Raw genomic sequence first — 19,732 nt, forward strand, 5'->3', positions numbered from 1 at the left:
ATTGCTTGTCTGTCATTTTTTATTGTGGGTATTTTAAATCAAAACCAATCTGAGACAGTAATTTATGTGCAACATCCTATGACTCTCTAGATTTATTTGGAAGCAAGATAACTTGTAGTTCAGTGTGCTCTAGGCTGTACTCCAGGCATGACAGAATGTTAGAAGGCAAACCATCCCATGGTCAGTGAAAATTCGCAGCAATTTAATGTTCTTTAATTAGTTACAAATTGGCAGTGGAAAATTTTCAGAAGGTCTTCTCCCTCAGAGCCAGTTTAGGTTTATATTACTGGAGTCCTCCAAAGGATTCGAAGGGAAACAGACAGCAGTCCTTAGTTTAAGTCCTTAGTCCTTATCTCACCATGTGCCAAAGTTTTGTAAAATTTTTAAATGCTTTCTCAGCAGGTTGTGCAGCAGAGCAAATTAATTCAGGCGTGGTGTCCTGGTGAGATACATTCATGATGGATATAATGATATTTTGGAACTGTCTACACCATAATTTATTGTTCCTATTATAATTAAGCCTTCTGTAACACAGCTAGTGTTCAACAAATGATTAGTTTTTATATTTTTCATATATTACATTTTTAGGTTGGATTACTGGGAGTTCAAATATTGTGGACACGTGATGGAGAAGAAGCTCTACGCAATGCTAAGGAAGACAAAAAAATTATGGATACAACCAATGCTAAATTTCTGGATATTCTGAATACACTGATTGGCCAGACCACACTAGATCTTTCCAAGTTTGAGAGAGTGAAATTTGAAACACTTATTACCATTCATGTGCATCAGCGTGATATTTTTGATGATTTGGTAAAGTATAGATTTTTATTTCTGACAACTAAATGCATTTTTTATCATAATACTCTTTCTTATATGTGGTAGCTACACTTCCATGTGTATGCATATATGGGAAAGATTTTTACCACAGTAAAAATAATACAATTTTGCTTAAACTAGTATAACATTAATTAGTTCTGTCAACTAAATGTTTTTGCCAAATGTTTACACATTTCTTAGAATTTTTAAATTTTCCATGTCTTCCTATAGAGTTTTTTTTGGTAGACAAAACAAAGTATTTCCTTCCTTTGAAAAACAGTTGTACTACTCTTACTCACACAACTTAAGAAGCTGAGACCACTGAGGGTGTTGTAACTGCAGCATCATTTCCTCATGACTTTACAGAATCTCAGCTGGCACATGGCTGCACGTTCCTAAGGAGACTACATAGAAAACAAACAAAAAACCTACTAGGATCAGCAGATAGTTGTAATCCTACACTTGAACTTTTGAGGCTGTGCTAAATTCTTACCATTCATTTATTCTTTGGGAATTACATCCTTCAACACTGTCCCTCACACATTTCCAGAGGCTTTTTAGGTTATACAGAATTTGCTTCTCTGCCTCAGTCACATCCTTTCCTCACCACGCCCTTTGTTGCAATGTGTTTGGTGGATTAAGCAGTGTGCTATTTGCACTTCTCACTTGGAAAGTGGACTGCCCTACCAAAGCAGTTTAGGGTTTATTTGATAACACAGATGTTGGGATGGTTGTGTTAAGCGATCAGGACATTTTTTAATATCAGTTTAGCTGAACGTGTTACGTGATGCTTATTGTATTTAAATTTACTTACACAGGAACTTTAATCTGAGTAATCAGTCATTATTCACATACAAATAAGCACTTTATCAGAGTTAGTAATGGCAGCAAGTGTAGATGCTGGGTTATAACACTTACTTTTACTTTCTTTTAAGGTAAAAATGAACATCAAATCACCGACGGATTTTGAGTGGTTAAAGCAATCTAGATTCTACTATAAAGAGGATTATGATCACACCATTGTAGCAATTACAGATGTTGATTTTATTTACCAAAATGAATTTCTGGGTTGCACTGATCGTCTGGTTATAACACCTCTTACAGACAGGTTAGAAAAGCAATTATAGATAAGGAGTACTTTTCATATCTATAGTGTTTGTTTAACATTTATCTTTAAAGAGATCCAATCTGAGTTAAGTCCTGTGTGGGCAAGATCATTCATGAAACACTCTCATACATTTGCTTAATATACTCTTTTTAAAAAGGTAAAATAGAGTCTCACTAATCTGCACGCTTTTTCCTTTATCACTGCCCAGTCTTAAAAAGAACATTTAATAATAGAAATTCATTGGCTTAAGGCTATATAGTAACATACAGTTTAGCAATATACTGAAGATAAGACTAGATCAAATATTTCAAATTTTGGAATGAGATTCTCTTAAGTTTCTGTAGTTTCTTTGAAAGTCTAAGAAAAAGCTGGAAGCACTCACCTTCCTTCTTCTGTAGCCAGGCAAGTAAGTGGCCATTTTGTTTCAAATGTGGCTTAATAAAGAACTGTATTTATTTTTTTAATTTTAATTATTTTTTTTCCTCTTGGGAATTTCTTTGCTTCCTTCCTTATCCAAATTCTTTCTCTATTCAGTCCTTTCTTGAGATGTCACTTTTAACCAAATAGATGACCATCAGATACTTTACTTGCAAAAAAGATCCCCTCAAGAAAAATAACTTCCAACCTACAACCATTTACTTTGATATCTATGTGCTGTATGTGCTTCTATGACTTTTGAAATACCTTGATTTCTCCAGAAGAGGTAGAGCTGCTATTGTGACATTATGGAAAGTTCAGTAGATTTTCGCAGTGAGCTATATTGCCCTCAGCAACTGAGTATTTTTGGTGTCAAATTGTTAAACTCTAAAATTGATTGAAGTAGAACTGCAAGAGAAAGTCTTCCTGTCACTTCAGAGTTTCTTTTTGTAGAGAAAGCAGAAAAGTTCCTGCAGTGCAAGCTGGGCGTAATAAATTACAGTGATTCAAACTAAATTGAGGAACCAGTTAGTTATAAAACTCTGTTCTATTATGGATTAAAACTAGAAATGTTTCAGTTTGAATGTTTCCAAACTGTTGATTTGACAGTGAAGATAGCCCATTGATTAATTCCTTTAGCATTATTCATCCATGCCTTGCCATGAGTGAAAATCATAACTAGGGCTCACATATAAGTAAAACTGCAGTCTAGACCTTTTAAGACTTAAAGGAAAAAAAAAAAAAAAAAAAAAAAAAAAAGGGAGACAAGCTTAGGGTTCTTTTTTTCCTGGAATTGTAGCTATTTCCTCCATAATGGGGGAAGGGGTCATCCATATATTTAGTCAAAGGTAACATAATTAAATGTATACAGGGTAGGATACTGCAAAATATGATGATATAACAGAATTCAACAGCAAAATGTGCCCTTTACAGCTGCCAGAAAAGTTAATAAGAAATGCCTTTATGGGATGTACATTGAGTTTTAGCTTAACACCAGGATTTGTTTTTTTTGTTGTTTGTTTGATTTGCTAGGTTTTTTTTTCTTTTATAAATAGCATTTAAATGTTATATTTTGTGCTTTTTATCTCTCTGAATTTCTTGCACTGAAATCCATGGAATTAGCATTTTGACATAAGGGATGTAGAATCTATTGCATGACTTGATCTGTATTTTATATATAAGCATTTCTATCTTTAATATAATTTAATAAAGTAAATTTCAATTAATATTTGTAGGTGCTATATAACTTTAGCACAAGCTTTGGGAATGAACATGGGAGGAGCTCCAGCAGGACCAGCTGGAACTGGTAAAACAGAAACAACAAAAGACATGGGAAAAGCTCTGGGAAAATACGTAGTAGTCTTTAACTGCTCTGATCAAATGGACTTCAGAGGTTTGGGCAGGATTTTCAAAGGTAAGATTTCTTCCTGTAGGATAGAAGAGATTTTCTTATTTGTGTTGGGTTTTTACTGTCTCCAGGGGTGGATGTTCTGCAACACCTCCGCTCATGTTTTGATCGTTCTCATTATCAGATTTTTTATACCTCCTCTGGCTTGGAATCTTCCACATTGAAACACGTGTCCATTGTCTTCTCTTCTTCCTCTGCCCCTCTGAAACAAGGCTGACTCAATTTCTCAGTGCCTCCCAATAGCCTTTTCCCTTTGTCGTCTCTTCAGGCTCAACAAATGCTGTTCTCTCAGCCTCTCCCGCTGTGTCCTGCCCTCCCTCCGGCCACTGACCATCTCAGCAGCCACTTGGTGCACTCATGCAAATACATCCATGTCTCTGCCCTGCTGGGAGCCCCCAGTGAGCGTGGTGCTCCAGCTGCCCTCTCCCAAGAGCAGAGTGCAGGTGAACAGGGGTACTCCTCACCCTGCAGGCTCCTGCCCAGCATGCAGCTGGCTTCCCTTGCTACAAGGGCAGAGTTCTGATTCACGCTTAATTAGTTGGTAAATGGAGCAGCTGGTCATTTTCTGCAAATCTGCTTTGCAACCCAGCCAGCACAGAGCTTGTACTGCTGTATGGGGTTATTCTGGTCCAAGTAATGACTTGAACTTCATGAGGTTTCTGTCAGCTCATTTTTCAGAGTAATGGTATTCCATGTATTGGAAGTAAAAGTGGATAAAGCTGTGGGTTTATAAACACGTTGCCCATTTAAAAGTCATTAATTACAATTTTAGAAAATCTTTGAGTGACAAAATTTATGACAGAATGTCTTTAAAGTGATTTAACCTTAACTGCACAACACAAATAAACCCTGAATTACTTACATAAATTATTCAAAATTAAATAGCAAGCTTTCTGTATACATGAAAGAAAAACATGGCTTGCTGGTACTTTAATATCATTTAATATCATTTAATATCATTTAATATTTAGGAAAAAATGCTGTTAGAAACTTTCTTATAAAACATTGTGAAAGGAAAAGCTATTCTCATAGGTGCTGCTATATACGTGTTACTTTTCCAAACAGAAATTAGGCAACTGTGAAAATAATCCTATGCAAAACATATTATTGTTATTAATATAGTACTTATAGATTTCTCTTTTAATTTATTTTTCTTTCTCTGGGTTTCTCTCTTTCTTTCACAGACATATCCACACTTTGAATGTTATTAATATCCTGTACTATTACATGAGAACTTTTTTAATGTGGACTTAAAATGGTAAAATAAAAACATTGACTTTTTTGGGGACATTTAGGATGAGTGTTTTGCAGCTGTAAGTCACTTATTTGTAATTTTTAAACTAACAGAACAGCTTTTTGCAAATAATTGAATGGTGCTCTACAATAAAAGGCTACATCCACAGAACGATCTACGAAAAATATTTACCAAATGTCCAAAATTGTCAAAATATTTTTGCAGACTTTGATTCACTTTTAAGCATTGAATATAAACCAACAAGTATTAATTCAAACAGATATGGAAACAGTCAGTTGGATTGGAGGAAGGTAGGCCTTGGCCACAGGGCAATAAATAAAACTAATATGATTTAATTACATGCAAGAAAAGTAATTTAGTTCAGCTTTTGCAATTATTCAAATATGCATGGAGGACGAGATAATTGTTTTTTTCCTTTTGCTGTTTTAGGTCTTGCACAGTCTGGATCTTGGGGATGTTTTGATGAATTCAATCGAATTGAGTTGCCTGTCTTGTCAGTAGCAGCACAACAAATCTATATTATTTTAACTGCAAGAAAAGAGAAAAAAAAGCAGTTCATTTTTTCTGATGGAGACTGTGTAGATTTAAATCCAGAGTTTGGAATTTTCCTAACTATGGTGAGTGTAGTAAAAATTTCAAAGAAGTGACAAATTATACTACATAGAGGGTAAGTGACAAGGTGAAAATAACTAGTTTTATTAATAAAATAATGCCACTGTAGAATTAGATTATAGTGCACAATACATAAGTAATATGATTATTTGTGAATGGCATGCCTTCATTTTAACTTTAATATTATTGAAAGAGTTCATAATTATGTCCCTTCATTGCTGTAAGATTATTCACCATGCAGACTAAGAGTTTGACCAAACCTGCAGAATTCTCTGTGCTCACTGAGAGGACTGAAACACTAATATGCTTTACTACCATATCTTTAATAATAACAGTGCATTAGTAATTAATGAATGTTTTAATAATATTAACATAGTAGTAGTTTAATAGTGTTAATACTTTAACAGTATTAATGAGAAAGATGGTGTAGGGAGGGGGGAGAAAAAGAACACTCACTTAAAGAAGGAGACATAAGAAATGTTTTTCTGGGACACAGGTCTTGACTAATGGATACCTACATGGATATGTAAAAATTCTTTCATCTCCTGTAATATTAACTTTCAGAATATGATGTCTTGTTGCCACGGGATTCTTGAGGCTTCATAGAACTATGTCCTGTAATTTCATGGGCAGGAAATTTTAAATTGTATGTTTCCTAATGCCAAGGCAGATGGCAATCCAAGATTACTTTATGGGAGATTAAAATTACAATAATTGTAATTCTAAAAATTCTAAAACCAAACAGGTCTAAGTATTCATACATGTATTTTTTTATTAAACAATAAAATGGAGGCTATTTTGATTATTGCAAATAATAATGATGCATTACATTTTCTTGTTTAGAATCCTGGATATGCTGGACGTCAAGAACTACCAGAAAATCTCAAAATTAACTTTAGAACTGTTGCAATGATGGTTCCAGATAGACAGGTATAATTCTTGGCTGAACTGAAAGGAAAAAAATGGATTTTAATTTGCTTGCCTGTCTTAAGGAGAAACTAATAGAATCTCTACGAATATTTGTATTTCAGATAATTATAAGGGTTAAACTTGCAAGTTATGGATTTATAGATAACGTGGTCTTGGCTAAGAAATTCTTTGTTCTTTATAAACTTTGTGAGGAGCAGCTGACTAAGCAGGTAATGTTATGTATTCCCTTTGTATGCACGTAGTAAAACCTCCTACTTTTTGGGTTATGCAGATTGTTTCTGAAACATCACTTCCATGCCTTTTACAAAATACTGAAGTACTTTAAATGTAATTTAAAAAAATACCTTTATAAAAATTCTGAATAAATGTCTACATTAATTCATGAATATGTAGTTGTATATGAATCCTTTTTTTAAAAAATGATGCATTTTAGTTAGTTGCATGAGGTTCTCTGGCTAAACATATCAGCCAGAAAAAATTATCCCAGTCATATAATTTTTCTGTAAGAATTATCTAGAGCTAGAGTAAGTAGTTGGAAATTGGAAACTGGAAACTACAGGAGAAACATCTAGTTTGCTTTAAATTGTTCATGTTCCCATAGCACTGCCTTGATCTGAAGTCTGTGCTTTAAGATTTCTTAGTTGAAAAGACGTGGTCTAGAATGGAACTATTAGTTTTTTAGAACCCTGCTATTCAGAGCTATAATTTTTTTTTTCTATATGGCATGATAAATGGTGAAATCAATTAAATTTAAATTAGGAAAGAAAAAGCTTGTAGCACACACACATCTTCCTGAAAACAATTTTATTAGCCTGCATTTATTTGAACAGAATAATTCCTAAACAGCAGCAACAATTCCTATTTTAGCTATGTTTTCCAGGCAGGACAACTGTACTATACAATATGCAAGTAAATCTTGATATATTGATGAAATAAAGGTAGAGCACTAGTTACTGATGTGTAAACCTTGTTCCACTTTCTAGGTCCATTATGACTTTGGTCTGAGGAATATCCTTTCAGTACTGAGGACTCTTGGAGCTCAAAAGAGAGCCAGACCAACTGAAGGCGAATTAAGTATTGTCATGAGAGGGTTAAGAGATATGAATCTTTCTAAGCTGGTAAGAATCTATTCTAATATTTTAGCACCCTGTAGAAGCAATCCTAAAAGATATTTAATGAGCTTTGTATGAGATCAGAAAAATCTCAAACATTCTTTTCTTTAAAAACTGAAACATGACAACCTTCATGTTATCATTAAACAGCATAGAGAATTTATTAGACATGTAAAGAGTGTTCATCATGCAAAGGTTCAAATACATTAATTGTTGCTTACCCTCTGCATGTGACTTTCAGGGTCCTGACTTATACACAGACTGACCACTGTACCATAAGTAAAATGAATAATGAGTGTCCACTAAAACAGACTTTTAAAGATTTCTTTCCAGATAGGATGTTCTTTCCAATATATCCTGCTAGTGGTTTGCAAATCAATTTTATTAATAGACTCCAGTGTCTACTCAGTGGAAAATTTCTTTCAATTCTGAATTTCTCCTTTGCATGGCTTGTGGGTGACATTTTCAAAATGCTTTTTTGTGGCAAGCTCTCCTGTAAGCTGTCTGTAAGCATCTGTAGCTAGATGTATGTAACTAGAAAGTATGTTATTACTGCTTATTCTTTTAAAACAGAGGCTAATTTTGATTTGGAAATGCTCTTTGGATAGCCATCCCTTAAACATTTAATTAACATTTACAAATAACGTTAATTAACATTTTCTGTTTCAGATAGATGAAGATGAGCCCTTGTTTCTCAGTCTTATCAATGATCTCTTCCCGGGGCTGCAGCTGGACAGCAGTACCTATGAAGTGCTCCAGGCTGCAGTAGCTCATCAGGTTGAAGAGGCAGGATTGGTTAACCATCCACCATGGAATCTTAAGCTTGTTCAGGTAAAACTTTGTTTTTCTAAAATGTTCTTCACAATCAGGAGCCAGAACTGTATGTTAGTGGCTAGATCACTGTGTTATCCAAGAACCTGCACATAGAATATGGGAAGCTGAAGGTTGTGTGTGCACCATACTAAGGAAGACCAATGCAAGGGACTTGCTCTGTGGTACCTGTAGATTTTCATCCTGGACTGATACAAGCCTTTGTCCAGCTTGCAAAGGAAGAGCTGTATATGCTTCATCTTACAAGATTTTGGCACCCAGGAGGATTACCACTGTTTTGTGCCATTCAGTTCATCCATACCTGTATAGGCAGACTGACACTTCCACAGCAAACTAATGCTAATATTAATAAATAAACCTAATATTAAAAGACAAATAGAAAATTCAGTATGAACTCTCCTGAAACTAAACCCATACACAGTTCTGGGGAAAGTGCAGCTCCTATGTTGTTTCATATACTCAGGTATTTCAGCACTGTTGCAATTAATTATACTTCTGTAGCATTAATGTTTTGCTACTGTTAATTTTTCCTTTTGAATAATACAGAAAACCCCCTTTCAAATCTTGTAAAACTATTTTCAATTGCTTTAAAAAGTTTAGGCAAGATTTAGTTCTGTGAACCATTTATAGTAAACTTGCTTAGTTCTAAAAAGATTAGGAACTGAAGATATGTACTCTTCCACAAAACACTGAAATTCAGCAGGTGCATGCTAAGTTCAGTCCTGAGCACATAAATTGTAAGTCTAATACATCTTAATTACTACTAAGTGCAAGCAAAAATCTTTCTAAAGCATGTATTTACTTTTATTTTGATTTTTAAATTGAAATATTTTCTTTTGATTCTGTTCATAGTTGTATGAGACTAACCTAGTGCGCCATGGGCTGATGACACTCGGACCTAGTGGATCTGGGAAAACGATGGTCATAACTGTATTGATGAAAGCTCTGACAGAATGTGGCCAACCCCATAGGGAAATGCGCATGAACCCCAAGGCTATTACTGCTCCTCAGATGTTTGGAAAACTAGATGCTGCAACCAATGACTGGACAGATGGAATCTTTTCTACTCTGTGGAGGAAAACACTGAAAACCAAAAAGGGTACGTAAATACTTTTCAGTTGGTGTCATAATAATGTATCTGGAATGATTTATTGAAAAAAGGATATTCACAAATTCACAAATGCTTCTCTTGAGGAAAAATATAGAGAACATATGAGATGGGATTACATCCCTTAAGAAAGGAAACCAGTATAAAGATTTATTATTTAAGTAGTATATTTAATTTTAAAAAATAATTGTTTTCTTGCCACTTCAGTTCTACAGTGTAGATGTGTTACTTGGAAGCTGACAAATTATAGGTTAGACTAACTTTTTCTAATGGCACTATCTTTACAATAATGTTATTCTCATGGTTTTGCATACATTGATTGTCCATATTTATATTTTAATATTTTAGGATTGGCATAGTGAAATTTCTTTTCACAGTGTTTCACTTGTATCTGAACAAATAAATATATTGAAGAAAGGGAATTCTTCTAGGGAACCTTCCTAGAAGGATGTTAATTTTAAAAGACAGTTGAATTTCTTACATTGGAAATGCATAAGTATTCTCTATTAGAAAATTTCTGTATTCAAGTGAAGCTAGAATTCCAAAATTTAATTGCCAAAACTTACGTATTTACATCTATGTTTATATTTCAAAGTATAAGAAAAATAACCAGATTTTAAGAAGAGAGGAGTAAGCATGTATTTCATTAACTTGAGAAGGACCTGTGAACATTCAATGTCTCTTAGCTGCTCAAAGAACCCTTATTTTAGCAACAATCTCCCAACCTCCCTGTGCTGCTGGGGTAGGGTTGGGGCAGGAGGAGGAAGGAGGAAGAGTTAGATTAGGTTGTGAAGAAGGAGGTTGAATCTGGACAAAGAAAATGGAGTGGGGTAAAGGTGTTCTAGGTGTTTGTCTTTGCTTCTCATCATCCATATCTATGTCAATTCGCAATAAAATAATGTTTTCCAAGTGGAATCTGTTTTGCCTAATGAAAGCTGTCAAGTGATCACCTGGTCTTTATCTCAACCCACAAACATTTTTCATTGTATTCTCCCTCTGTCCTGTTGAGGGAGGCTAGGGAGAGAGAGTAGCGCAGTTTCTATCTGGTAGCTAGCCAAGGTAACAAATATTTAACACAATAAGGGTATATTTGTGCCCTCATTTACTACCAGTTGTTTCAAAAATATTTCCTTAACTAAGTATGCAATTTATTCAGTAATGAGCATCCATGTAGATGGCCAAAATGACAATAAATAAAATAAATTTTTTTATGATTTTTAAGTTCTAAACCATCTTTTGTACATATATTTTCTTGTTTTTTCAGGAATGTGATATGAACTATCTCTCTTTTGATTATTTTTCCAGGTGAAAATGTGTTTCTGGTTTTAGATGGTCCTGTAGACGCAATCTGGATTGAGAATTTAAATTCAGTTTTGGATGATAACAAAACCCTCACTCTTGCAAATGGAGATCGAATCCCAATGTCTCCTTCTTGTAAACTGTTATTTGAGGTCCACAACATCGAGAATGCCTCTCCAGCAACAGTTTCTCGAATGGGTATGGTCTTCATCAGCTCTTCTGTCCTCAGCTGGAGACCAATATTGCAGGTAAGATAATTATTGCTGGCTGCTCCTTATTAGACCTTGCTATACATTCTATGCAAAACATTATTGTGGATGTTCTTTTTCAGGCATGGCTGAAAAAACGTACTGCTCAAGAAGCTGAACTCTTGCAAAGTTTGTATGACAGAATCTTTGAACCAGCATATACATATATGAAGCTAAATCTTAACCCTAAAATGGAGCTTCTGGAATGTAACTACATTATGCAGGTAAAACAGATACTGCATGAGTCTGTATGAATTGACTGATAATAGTTAAAGTGAAGAAATAGCAAGGACAACATTTGTTAGCCATAAAATTTAATTTGAAAATATTGTCTCCTGAGAAAGAAAAGCTCAAAATCAATATTTGTTTCTTGGGCAATATAAGAGGAAGTGTGAATATATGCAGAAGAAAATTTTTTTTCTTTGTGTTACTTCACACCTAGGTTAGTCTTCTAATGACTGGAATTTGCAGGCTTCAGTAAATTTCCAGAAGTGTACATTTAATTAGCTAATGGATTCATTTCGGTTCTTTTAATACCAAAAATTGTAGTAAGGGTCTCTATATCTCTACTGGCACTGTCAGCAGAGAGAAAGAAGAATAGTTCTATTTATCTTTTTATCATTGAATGTAATAGATGTAATTCTGTCCATCAGTTCTTTCAAGATCAATGTAATAATTTTTCTCTCCTATCAGTTGGAATTCTTCCTTGAGTGGAGTCCAAATTATATCAGTGATTTATTAATAATATAAAAATGTGTTTGGCAGATTTTGCAAGACTTTCAGTCCTGTACTGCATATCTCCTGCTGATTGGTTTATGAGTCTGTTGTCATCTGCAGATTCTAAGTTTCCAGACTTTCCATTTGTCCATGTAATCTCTCTTTTATTTTGACACACTCATAAAAAATTCAGTGGTGCCCTTGAAGAGTCTAGACAAGGTAATGCATTGGATAGCACTCCAGTTTAACGTTGAACTACCGAATTTGCACCCAATATTTTTTACTGTTCATTAGAGAGTTAGTTTCAGATTTTCTAGATTGTGAAGTATTTTACTGCAAACTAACAGCCACAGTAAATGCTGGAGAGCTTAACTGTGCAGTATCAAAGGCAACTAGAGTATCTCCAGAATTAAAGTATCCAGGCAGAAACAATTGAACTAACCACTTTTTGATGTGCAATGCACAACATTTCTGAGAGAGGTATTACTTTTCTTCTACATTTCTTATCTGTTAAACTTCTAACTGAACTGAGCTTGTCTTCATGGAAGATTTTTCCTGTGATCAAGTTTCTGTTCTTTTTGATTAATGCTTGTTAGGACATGCCAGCAAGTTAGTGCTCTATTCATGCTGCTTGGTCAGGGAAATATTTCCCTGATTTAAGCTGTATTGCATGTTTCTCTGTGTAAATGGAAACCTCAAGTAAGTTTCTGTCACATCTGTGACAAAGTAAATAACTCTTAGCAGGCCTCTGTTCTTGTGTTATCAAAGAGCCAGTGACACCAGAGACTTTTACCCTCCTTGTACCTTAAAATCCCAGCTTTGCCATAGATGGCGTCTGTGCAGAAGCCCTGTTCTTTGTCAGCCTCCTGATTTGTTGGGTCTTATGTCTCTTTAGCAATTGTAGGATTCAGGACATGCTGCTTAGTTCACGTTTAGTTCATGCATTTTCAAAGAACACAACCAAATCATAGCAGTAGCATCTGGCAGACTTGTACTTGAGTTCCAAAGCTCAGTTCTGGATGTTCACCCAGACATTCACAAGTACCTGATTATGGGCCATTTGTGAGCATTCACAATTTAAGTTGCCTATTCATGTACAACAACGTTAAAATGGTTTCATATAAATGTGATCTCACCTTTGCTTTCCTCCTTGTAATTTCCACTGACTCTCTAGCTCTTTATGCATCCTCTGGCCCACTCCTTAGGTGGACAAATATCATTTACCTTAGGAGATTCAATACCAGTTTTTTGTTTAGAGTTATCCCCCCTCATGAGGCTATTGGAAAAGTCAGTAAACTTGTAGCTAAAGGAGATCTGATTGATATAGTTTGCATGGAGGAACAAAGGTGTTTGACATCATTTTTTTACCAGGCTTTTACATGAATGGTAAATAGTCACAGCAGGAGTTTGAGTTTAATTTCTAGATAAACAATATTGGAAGATAGGAAATATGTGGCTGGATCATCAGTTCTCAGGAAAGACAAAAATTATCACTGATCCTGAGGCACCTTTGCTGGGATCAGTGCTGTTCAAACTGTTCATAAACAATTTGGAAAAGTTTTAGGTAAAGAAATTATTGATGATACTAGATTATTCAGGGTATTAAGGACAAAACAACTAACCATGAAGAACTGTAGACAGACTTTATGAGACTGAATAAATAGGTAATAAAATGGCAAATGAAATTCAGTGAAGATAAGCATGAAGGAGTTCACACAGGAAGAAAACAAACTATTCAATGCCATGAATAGCAGACCTATGGGACATCTTGCCAAAGGTTGTAATAGACAATAAAAGTTTATGCATGCTCACGACCAGTCTTGCTATTTTCAGGGTGGAAAAAACCACATGGGATTATAAAAGCAGAAAAAGTGTGTCTTGTTCAGAAAGTCACAAGCTGAAGAGGGTACCAACAGGCAGTACCACCCCAGAACTACCACACCCAAGAGAGATTGTTGTTTTTTTTTTTTACTCTTTTCCACTTCTGGCTGCTGTTGCAAAGGAGATGCTGGACAAGCATTAGAAGTATTTGTTACTGCATTACTTCCTTCTCCAAATATGAGATGCAAAACACAATTAGGAGTACTAATTCCAAGAGCAGACTGAAAATCTGTTTCACTGTTTAAAAGATGCATTTTGAAACAATGTGCTGCACATTGTCTTTTACAGAAAGGGAGTACAAATGGGGTAAACTAAGACAGTCAAACATCCAAGTTCATAAGCAACATCACAAAATTGTGGATAACAAGTTACTATTTTTCTAGAATCTGGACTCTAGTTCCTTAGAAACAGAAGAAAAATTGAATCTCTTTTAAAAAAAAAATTAAAAAATAGAAGTTAATATGATAGATACATAAACTGTACCATAATTGAGATAAATACATCAGACAGATGCTTAAAAGAGGAAAGAAATGGCTAGGCTTCACCTATTCTTTGAGTTCTAACTGTTATTAAATCCCTTATAAAGCTTTGTTACCCTAGTTCACAAATGACATTTATTTTGTAGGCACAATTTAAAAAAGGGTAACTGATGATCAAAATACCTAAATGATTTTGAAAATTTTGTTCAATTCTATATAGCTATCTTCAATGCATTTTATTGGGTTTGTTGTTCTCAATTTTATCTTTGGTGGTTTTTTGTAATCTGTATTGATTTAAATTTTGAATATATATAAATAATTCATGTGCATACATGTATAGGTAAATAAAAAGTGATTATGTAATATTTTCTAAATGCATATTTTAAACTATTTTCAGTCTATTAATCTTCTGGAGGGCTTGATTCCATTGAAGGAAGAACGTGGATCAGCTCCACAGCGTCTGCATAGATTGTTCAACTTTGCACTAATGTGGAGTTTAGGTGCCCTTCTGGAGCTGGACAGTCGAGATAAACTTGAAGCCTTCATTAGAGCTCATGATAATAAATTAGACTTGCCAAAAATCCCTCGTGACAGCAATCAAACGATGTATGAGTTTTATGTTAATGATCGTGGTAAGTAAAAGAACCAATATTGTTTTTTAAACTGTCATTTTAACACTATGTTACTGCTTTAGTCCTTATTATACAGTCCTATGAGTTGAGGACGTCTGACAGTGTAGTGTCAGCACATTTCTGGATGTGAGAAGTCAGAGACAAGACACAGAGTGCTCATTGCTAACATTTTATTATTTCTTTTTATTTCCTTCTTGCAAACAACTTTTCTATTAATTTAGCCAGCCTGCAATTTGTAGATAATTTGTGCATAGTCTGGTTCAGTCTAGCTTAATATTATTTTATGTTTAATTTTCTTACAGCTGGTAATTTTTGTTAAAGGAATAAAATCTGATTTTAATTTTGCTTAGTACTTATTACTCACGTCTAATAACTGGTCATAAATCTGAAATGTTATAGAATTATAAGAATAGTGAGCTATTTTGATTCTTGATATTTTGAATAGTGTGCTATTTTCTAGAACAAAATTTTTAGCTAGCACACACAACCGTTGTCCCAAAAAATTTACTGTTATGACAGGGTGTGTTCTTTTCTGAAGAAATTAGTTTCTTTTGTATCCAGATTATTTTTTTTTCTTGCCAGCAACATTTAGTATACACATATGCAATCCATATTGTCATTTTTTGTAATTTTTCACTAGCAGTGTGAGAATTAGTTTCTAGGTAAACATTCTTTGGGGTTTTTATTTAGATAAGTATATATGAATTTAATAAATAGGTCAACATTTAGTAGGATTGTAGACTAATTACAAGTCATGACTAAGAACATCCTTTGTTAGGTGCATTTTAGATGGATTTAATAAAATTTATCCCTTTTTATACTTTGTAGTATTCTACCCATAATATCTATTTTTTTTTTTTTTTTTTTTTTGGGTCATTTCAGGTGCCTGGGAGCACTGGAGTAATAGAGTTCAGGAATATGTTTATCCAACAGATCATGTCCCAGACTATGCATCTATTCTGGTTCCAAATGTTGACAATACCAGAACTCAGTTTTTGATAGACACAATTGCAAAACAAAAGAAGGTAAGTACAGGATTACATATTTTAGTATATATTTGCCATATAAAATAAATAGAAAACTACTTAAAAAGTAACTGGATGTTACAATCATTCTTCATCTTGTCATCATTGTCTCTAATCATTGCTTCCCAGGTGCATCATTATATTGTTTTATTTTTCTTTTTCTTAACATGGATCCTCTGTAATTACTTTTGTGCATGAAGAAACCTTTAAAATATAAAGGAAGGAATTTACAGGAAGCCTTCTTAGGGTCATCCACTAAAAGAGACTGTTGCAGCAGATGTGCCAGAAGCTGGAAGAAGTTTGACAACTGGAAGAAAATCCTCTAGCACATTTTTGTTTCTTTCTTTCCCTTTTAACTCTCTAAAGAGATTTCTTGGAAAATCTATGTGGGATGAAAAACAAACATGGTCTCAGTGCACATGGAGACAAGAAAAACCTATCAAAAACGTAGCATTTAAAAATAGACACAGAAACTATTCTTTCCTCAAAAATAGCTCTGTTATGCATATACAAATATAAGTTTTGATATTACTTATGTGGTTTAAATATCTGTTACAGGCTGTTTTGCTCATAGGAGAGCAGGGGACTGCAAAGACAGTCATGATTAAGGGATACATGAAGAGATATGACCCAGAAGAGCATTTGTCTAAAAGTCTAAACTTTTCATCTGCCACAGAACCATTTATGTTTCAGGTAAAAATATAGATTTTAAACAATCTTGCATACCATTTCCTCGTTAAGTGTATAAAGTACTTAATTCTGATGATAAATGATTTAGAATTAAATTCCAAATTGCCTTTTTTGTCTAAGTCACTTCAACATTTCAGAAAATTTTATGAAAAATTATTTTTGTAGATCAGAGTAAAATATAACCACTCACATAGAGATACATATATTCATGATTGCTGCGTGTTTTTTCATTATGAAATTCTAAGAATCGATTTTTTTGCTAAAGACTTTTGATTTTATTTTTAGATTTTTTGTTATACTTTGATTTTTTTTCTGATTCTATAATGTTAATTTTAATTTTTGTTAAACGAAGAACAGATTTCAACCTTTAGATCATTTTATTTTTCCTCAGCTCAGGAGTAACTACAGCATCACAAATTCAGTCTTTAAAGACCTTTAGCATGACAACTTTGTAGAAATTTCTCTTTCCATGTAACTGGTAAAAATACATATAAATAGAAAAAATGCTGTACATAGTTTTTTTGAGTGATTGAAAGGACATTTTATAACTCTGTGGTATGATTTGATATTATTAACTTGCTAGGATATGATTCTGTAAGTTAAATTGGCTTCATTACCAATTCAATGCAATGAATGTATGGTGATGAAGCTCTGGTAGGAAAAAGAATTAATTTTGGGATATTTCTTGATTAAAAATCTATTCGTGGAATAGGTCTTACAAACTCTATTCCAAAATTAGGCATCTTTTTTTTTAAGAAGTTAATGTAAATGTTATTAAGAAAATGGTGAAAAATAATGGATTATACACCTATTTTTTAAACAAATTCCAGACTCACAGAATGGCTGCTGAGTTTTCCCAGCAGGTATTCTTATGAGTAAGATCTCTGGTAGTGGCTTAAATCAAAATGAGACAGAACAAGGCAGCCACCCTTTCCTCCATGCAAGGCTTATTGAACAGCCAGCATCTCTGATACTTTTATCTCAGTAAAGTGTTCTTTATTGAGCATATTAAGGGTCCTCAGAACATTCTTGGGAAGAAATCCCAGACTTGCTTGTCTCTGGCAGAGGGTGTGTGAGAGGACCTTGGTGAGCCTTGTCTGCTGCAGTCCTGCAGCACCTCAGAGGAGGGGCCCCCTTAGCACAGAGTTAGCTCGAGATGTGGCTCACTCTGCTGGTTTCCAATGGAGAGATGTAGCAGAAAAACAGGTGAAATGCTTCCAATCACTTGAAAGAGTTACACTCAAGATATTTTTTTTTTTTAAATTTTGAGTCATCATTCTGAGGCTACTTGAAAGTTGTGTGATTTTGGATGCATTAGGTGTGCTACAAAGTTCTTGATTTCTTAGGTTATCACTTATCAGTTTCTCTTTTTCCCCTTAATCACACATTCTTTGTATGTCTGTATCTTAAAAAACCCATCAATATCCTGTTGTAAAAACATTGGACAAAAGATGTGTCTGTTTTCTGTTTCAAAAATAGTATTAATACTTTTACCTTTATGACAGCACGTGCTGCATTATTCATATAGGATGACATTTGTGCTTTTATATAGAAAACATTACTCATCTAAGGAAAATATCTGGTACCATCTTGTAAGGTGTTTTTTTTCTGTCATTGTTAATGTATCTCTAAAAAGAGTGTAGAATTGTAGAACTTTGAAGAAACATTTTTGTTATCAATCTTACTTGTCAATTGCATCCTCTTTCTTGACACCAAAATATTAAAATTTTGCATTACATCCCTCACAAGACACCTGGGAAATCGTAATTAAAGGAATCTAAGTTGCCTCTATGTGCTCTGCAGTTTTATTGCAAATATTAAACATGTGATATTATTTAGGGAAATTATAACACTGATAATGAAATAATAATTTCTAAGTTTGGAAATTTTTTAAAAACCTCTGATAGCCAGAGGTGGGTTGCAGGACAGGACTTGGATTCCTTGGGAACTGGGTTCCTTAATACTAGAATTAAAGATTAAACTGCTTACAAAAAGAGGGGAATCATTGGCTGAGTGCTGTAACATGTTTTTCAGCAGTGCATTTTAGATATTGTTGCTTTAGATATGAAGTAAGAACTTTTTTTACCTTTTTAGAGAACAATAGAGAGTTATGTGGACAAACGTGTTGGAAGTACTTATGGACCTCCTGGGGGCAGAAAGATGACTATTTTTATTGATGATATCAATATGCCATTTATCAATGAATGGGGAGATCAGGTAAACTTTTAAAATATTTACTACCTCTTCTCAAATTGCTGTGCTTTTTATGTATATACCCATTAGAATCAGTGGATTTCTTAAATATTTTAATTAACTGTTAATTATTGGAAATACTTTATAATTTTGAGACACTGACAAACACAAAAAGAAAGCAAATTAGATTTACTGATGAGACATGTAATATAATGATGCCATAATTTCCGTATTTACAGTCTCCACTTCCTTATTTTTTAAGATTAAACAAAAATCAGCACCCTACAAAAGTGGCATATTATCAATTTCAAGATTGATATTACTCTGAGAGCACCAATAAATAAATTTCTGCCAAGAGAAAGGCCAGTACCCTGGAGAGAGAAATAAAGGATATGAAAAACTCAAGGCCTCCACTAGGTCTTGTATTATGGCCCCAAGACATGGCTGAAATATTTTTGATGGGACAATAGTTTGTGATTGGTGACATGCCACATATGATGTTGGTTTTGGTGGGGTATGTGAGCACATGTGCACAAGGCTTGCTGAATATCATTGGAGCACTTGGTATGGGGCAAGCTCTGGAGCTGTAGAGTGGAATGAAGAGTGAATAACTTTTCCAAAAGAAACATGAAAGAATCAGTTGTTTTGCTTCAAAGGATGCACAAGAGTGAGCTGAAAACTGTAGATGGAACATCTGTAGCTGAATTTTCAGCAACAAAATAAGGAACAAAACAATTTTTCCCCAGTTAATTTCATCAATTTTGTTCAGTTCAAAAGACTACAAACACATTTTCTTTATATTATATGGCAGTAGAGCACTGCCAGTTTTCCTGCTATTTAAAATCACATAAGCCAAGATCTTCCATACGACTAAGGAAGTTTAATCTGGTTTTAGATTAAGGTAGCAACATCTATCTATGGATTAGTAGAATTACAAAAATAAGTTAAATGATCATGGTGTATTTTCT

At 34.0% G+C, this 19,732-nt stretch overlaps 1 protein-coding gene across 1 annotated transcript in view; it reads left to right on the forward strand.

The window, feature by feature from the left end:
- The window catches only part of DNAH8 (dynein axonemal heavy chain 8), a 110,213-nt gene that overhangs the window by 48,936 nt on the left and 41,545 nt on the right, over positions 1 to 19,732 (forward strand). The window contains 15 exon segments of the mRNA XM_056486975.1: positions 589 to 813; positions 1,755 to 1,927; positions 3,580 to 3,758; positions 5,437 to 5,624; positions 6,463 to 6,549; positions 6,651 to 6,758; positions 7,533 to 7,667; positions 8,331 to 8,492; positions 9,345 to 9,591; positions 10,906 to 11,147; positions 11,231 to 11,371; positions 14,622 to 14,856; positions 15,739 to 15,881; positions 16,440 to 16,574; positions 18,666 to 18,788. Of these exon segments, the coding sequence (XP_056342950.1) occupies positions 589 to 813; positions 1,755 to 1,927; positions 3,580 to 3,758; positions 5,437 to 5,624; positions 6,463 to 6,549; positions 6,651 to 6,758; positions 7,533 to 7,667; positions 8,331 to 8,492; positions 9,345 to 9,591; positions 10,906 to 11,147; positions 11,231 to 11,371; positions 14,622 to 14,856; positions 15,739 to 15,881; positions 16,440 to 16,574; positions 18,666 to 18,788 (2,523 nt within the window).

Source organism: Oenanthe melanoleuca, chromosome 3 (assembly GCF_029582105.1).
Source record: "Oenanthe melanoleuca isolate GR-GAL-2019-014 chromosome 3, OMel1.0, whole genome shotgun sequence".
Taxonomy (NCBI): Eukaryota; Metazoa; Chordata; class Aves; order Passeriformes; family Muscicapidae; genus Oenanthe; species Oenanthe melanoleuca.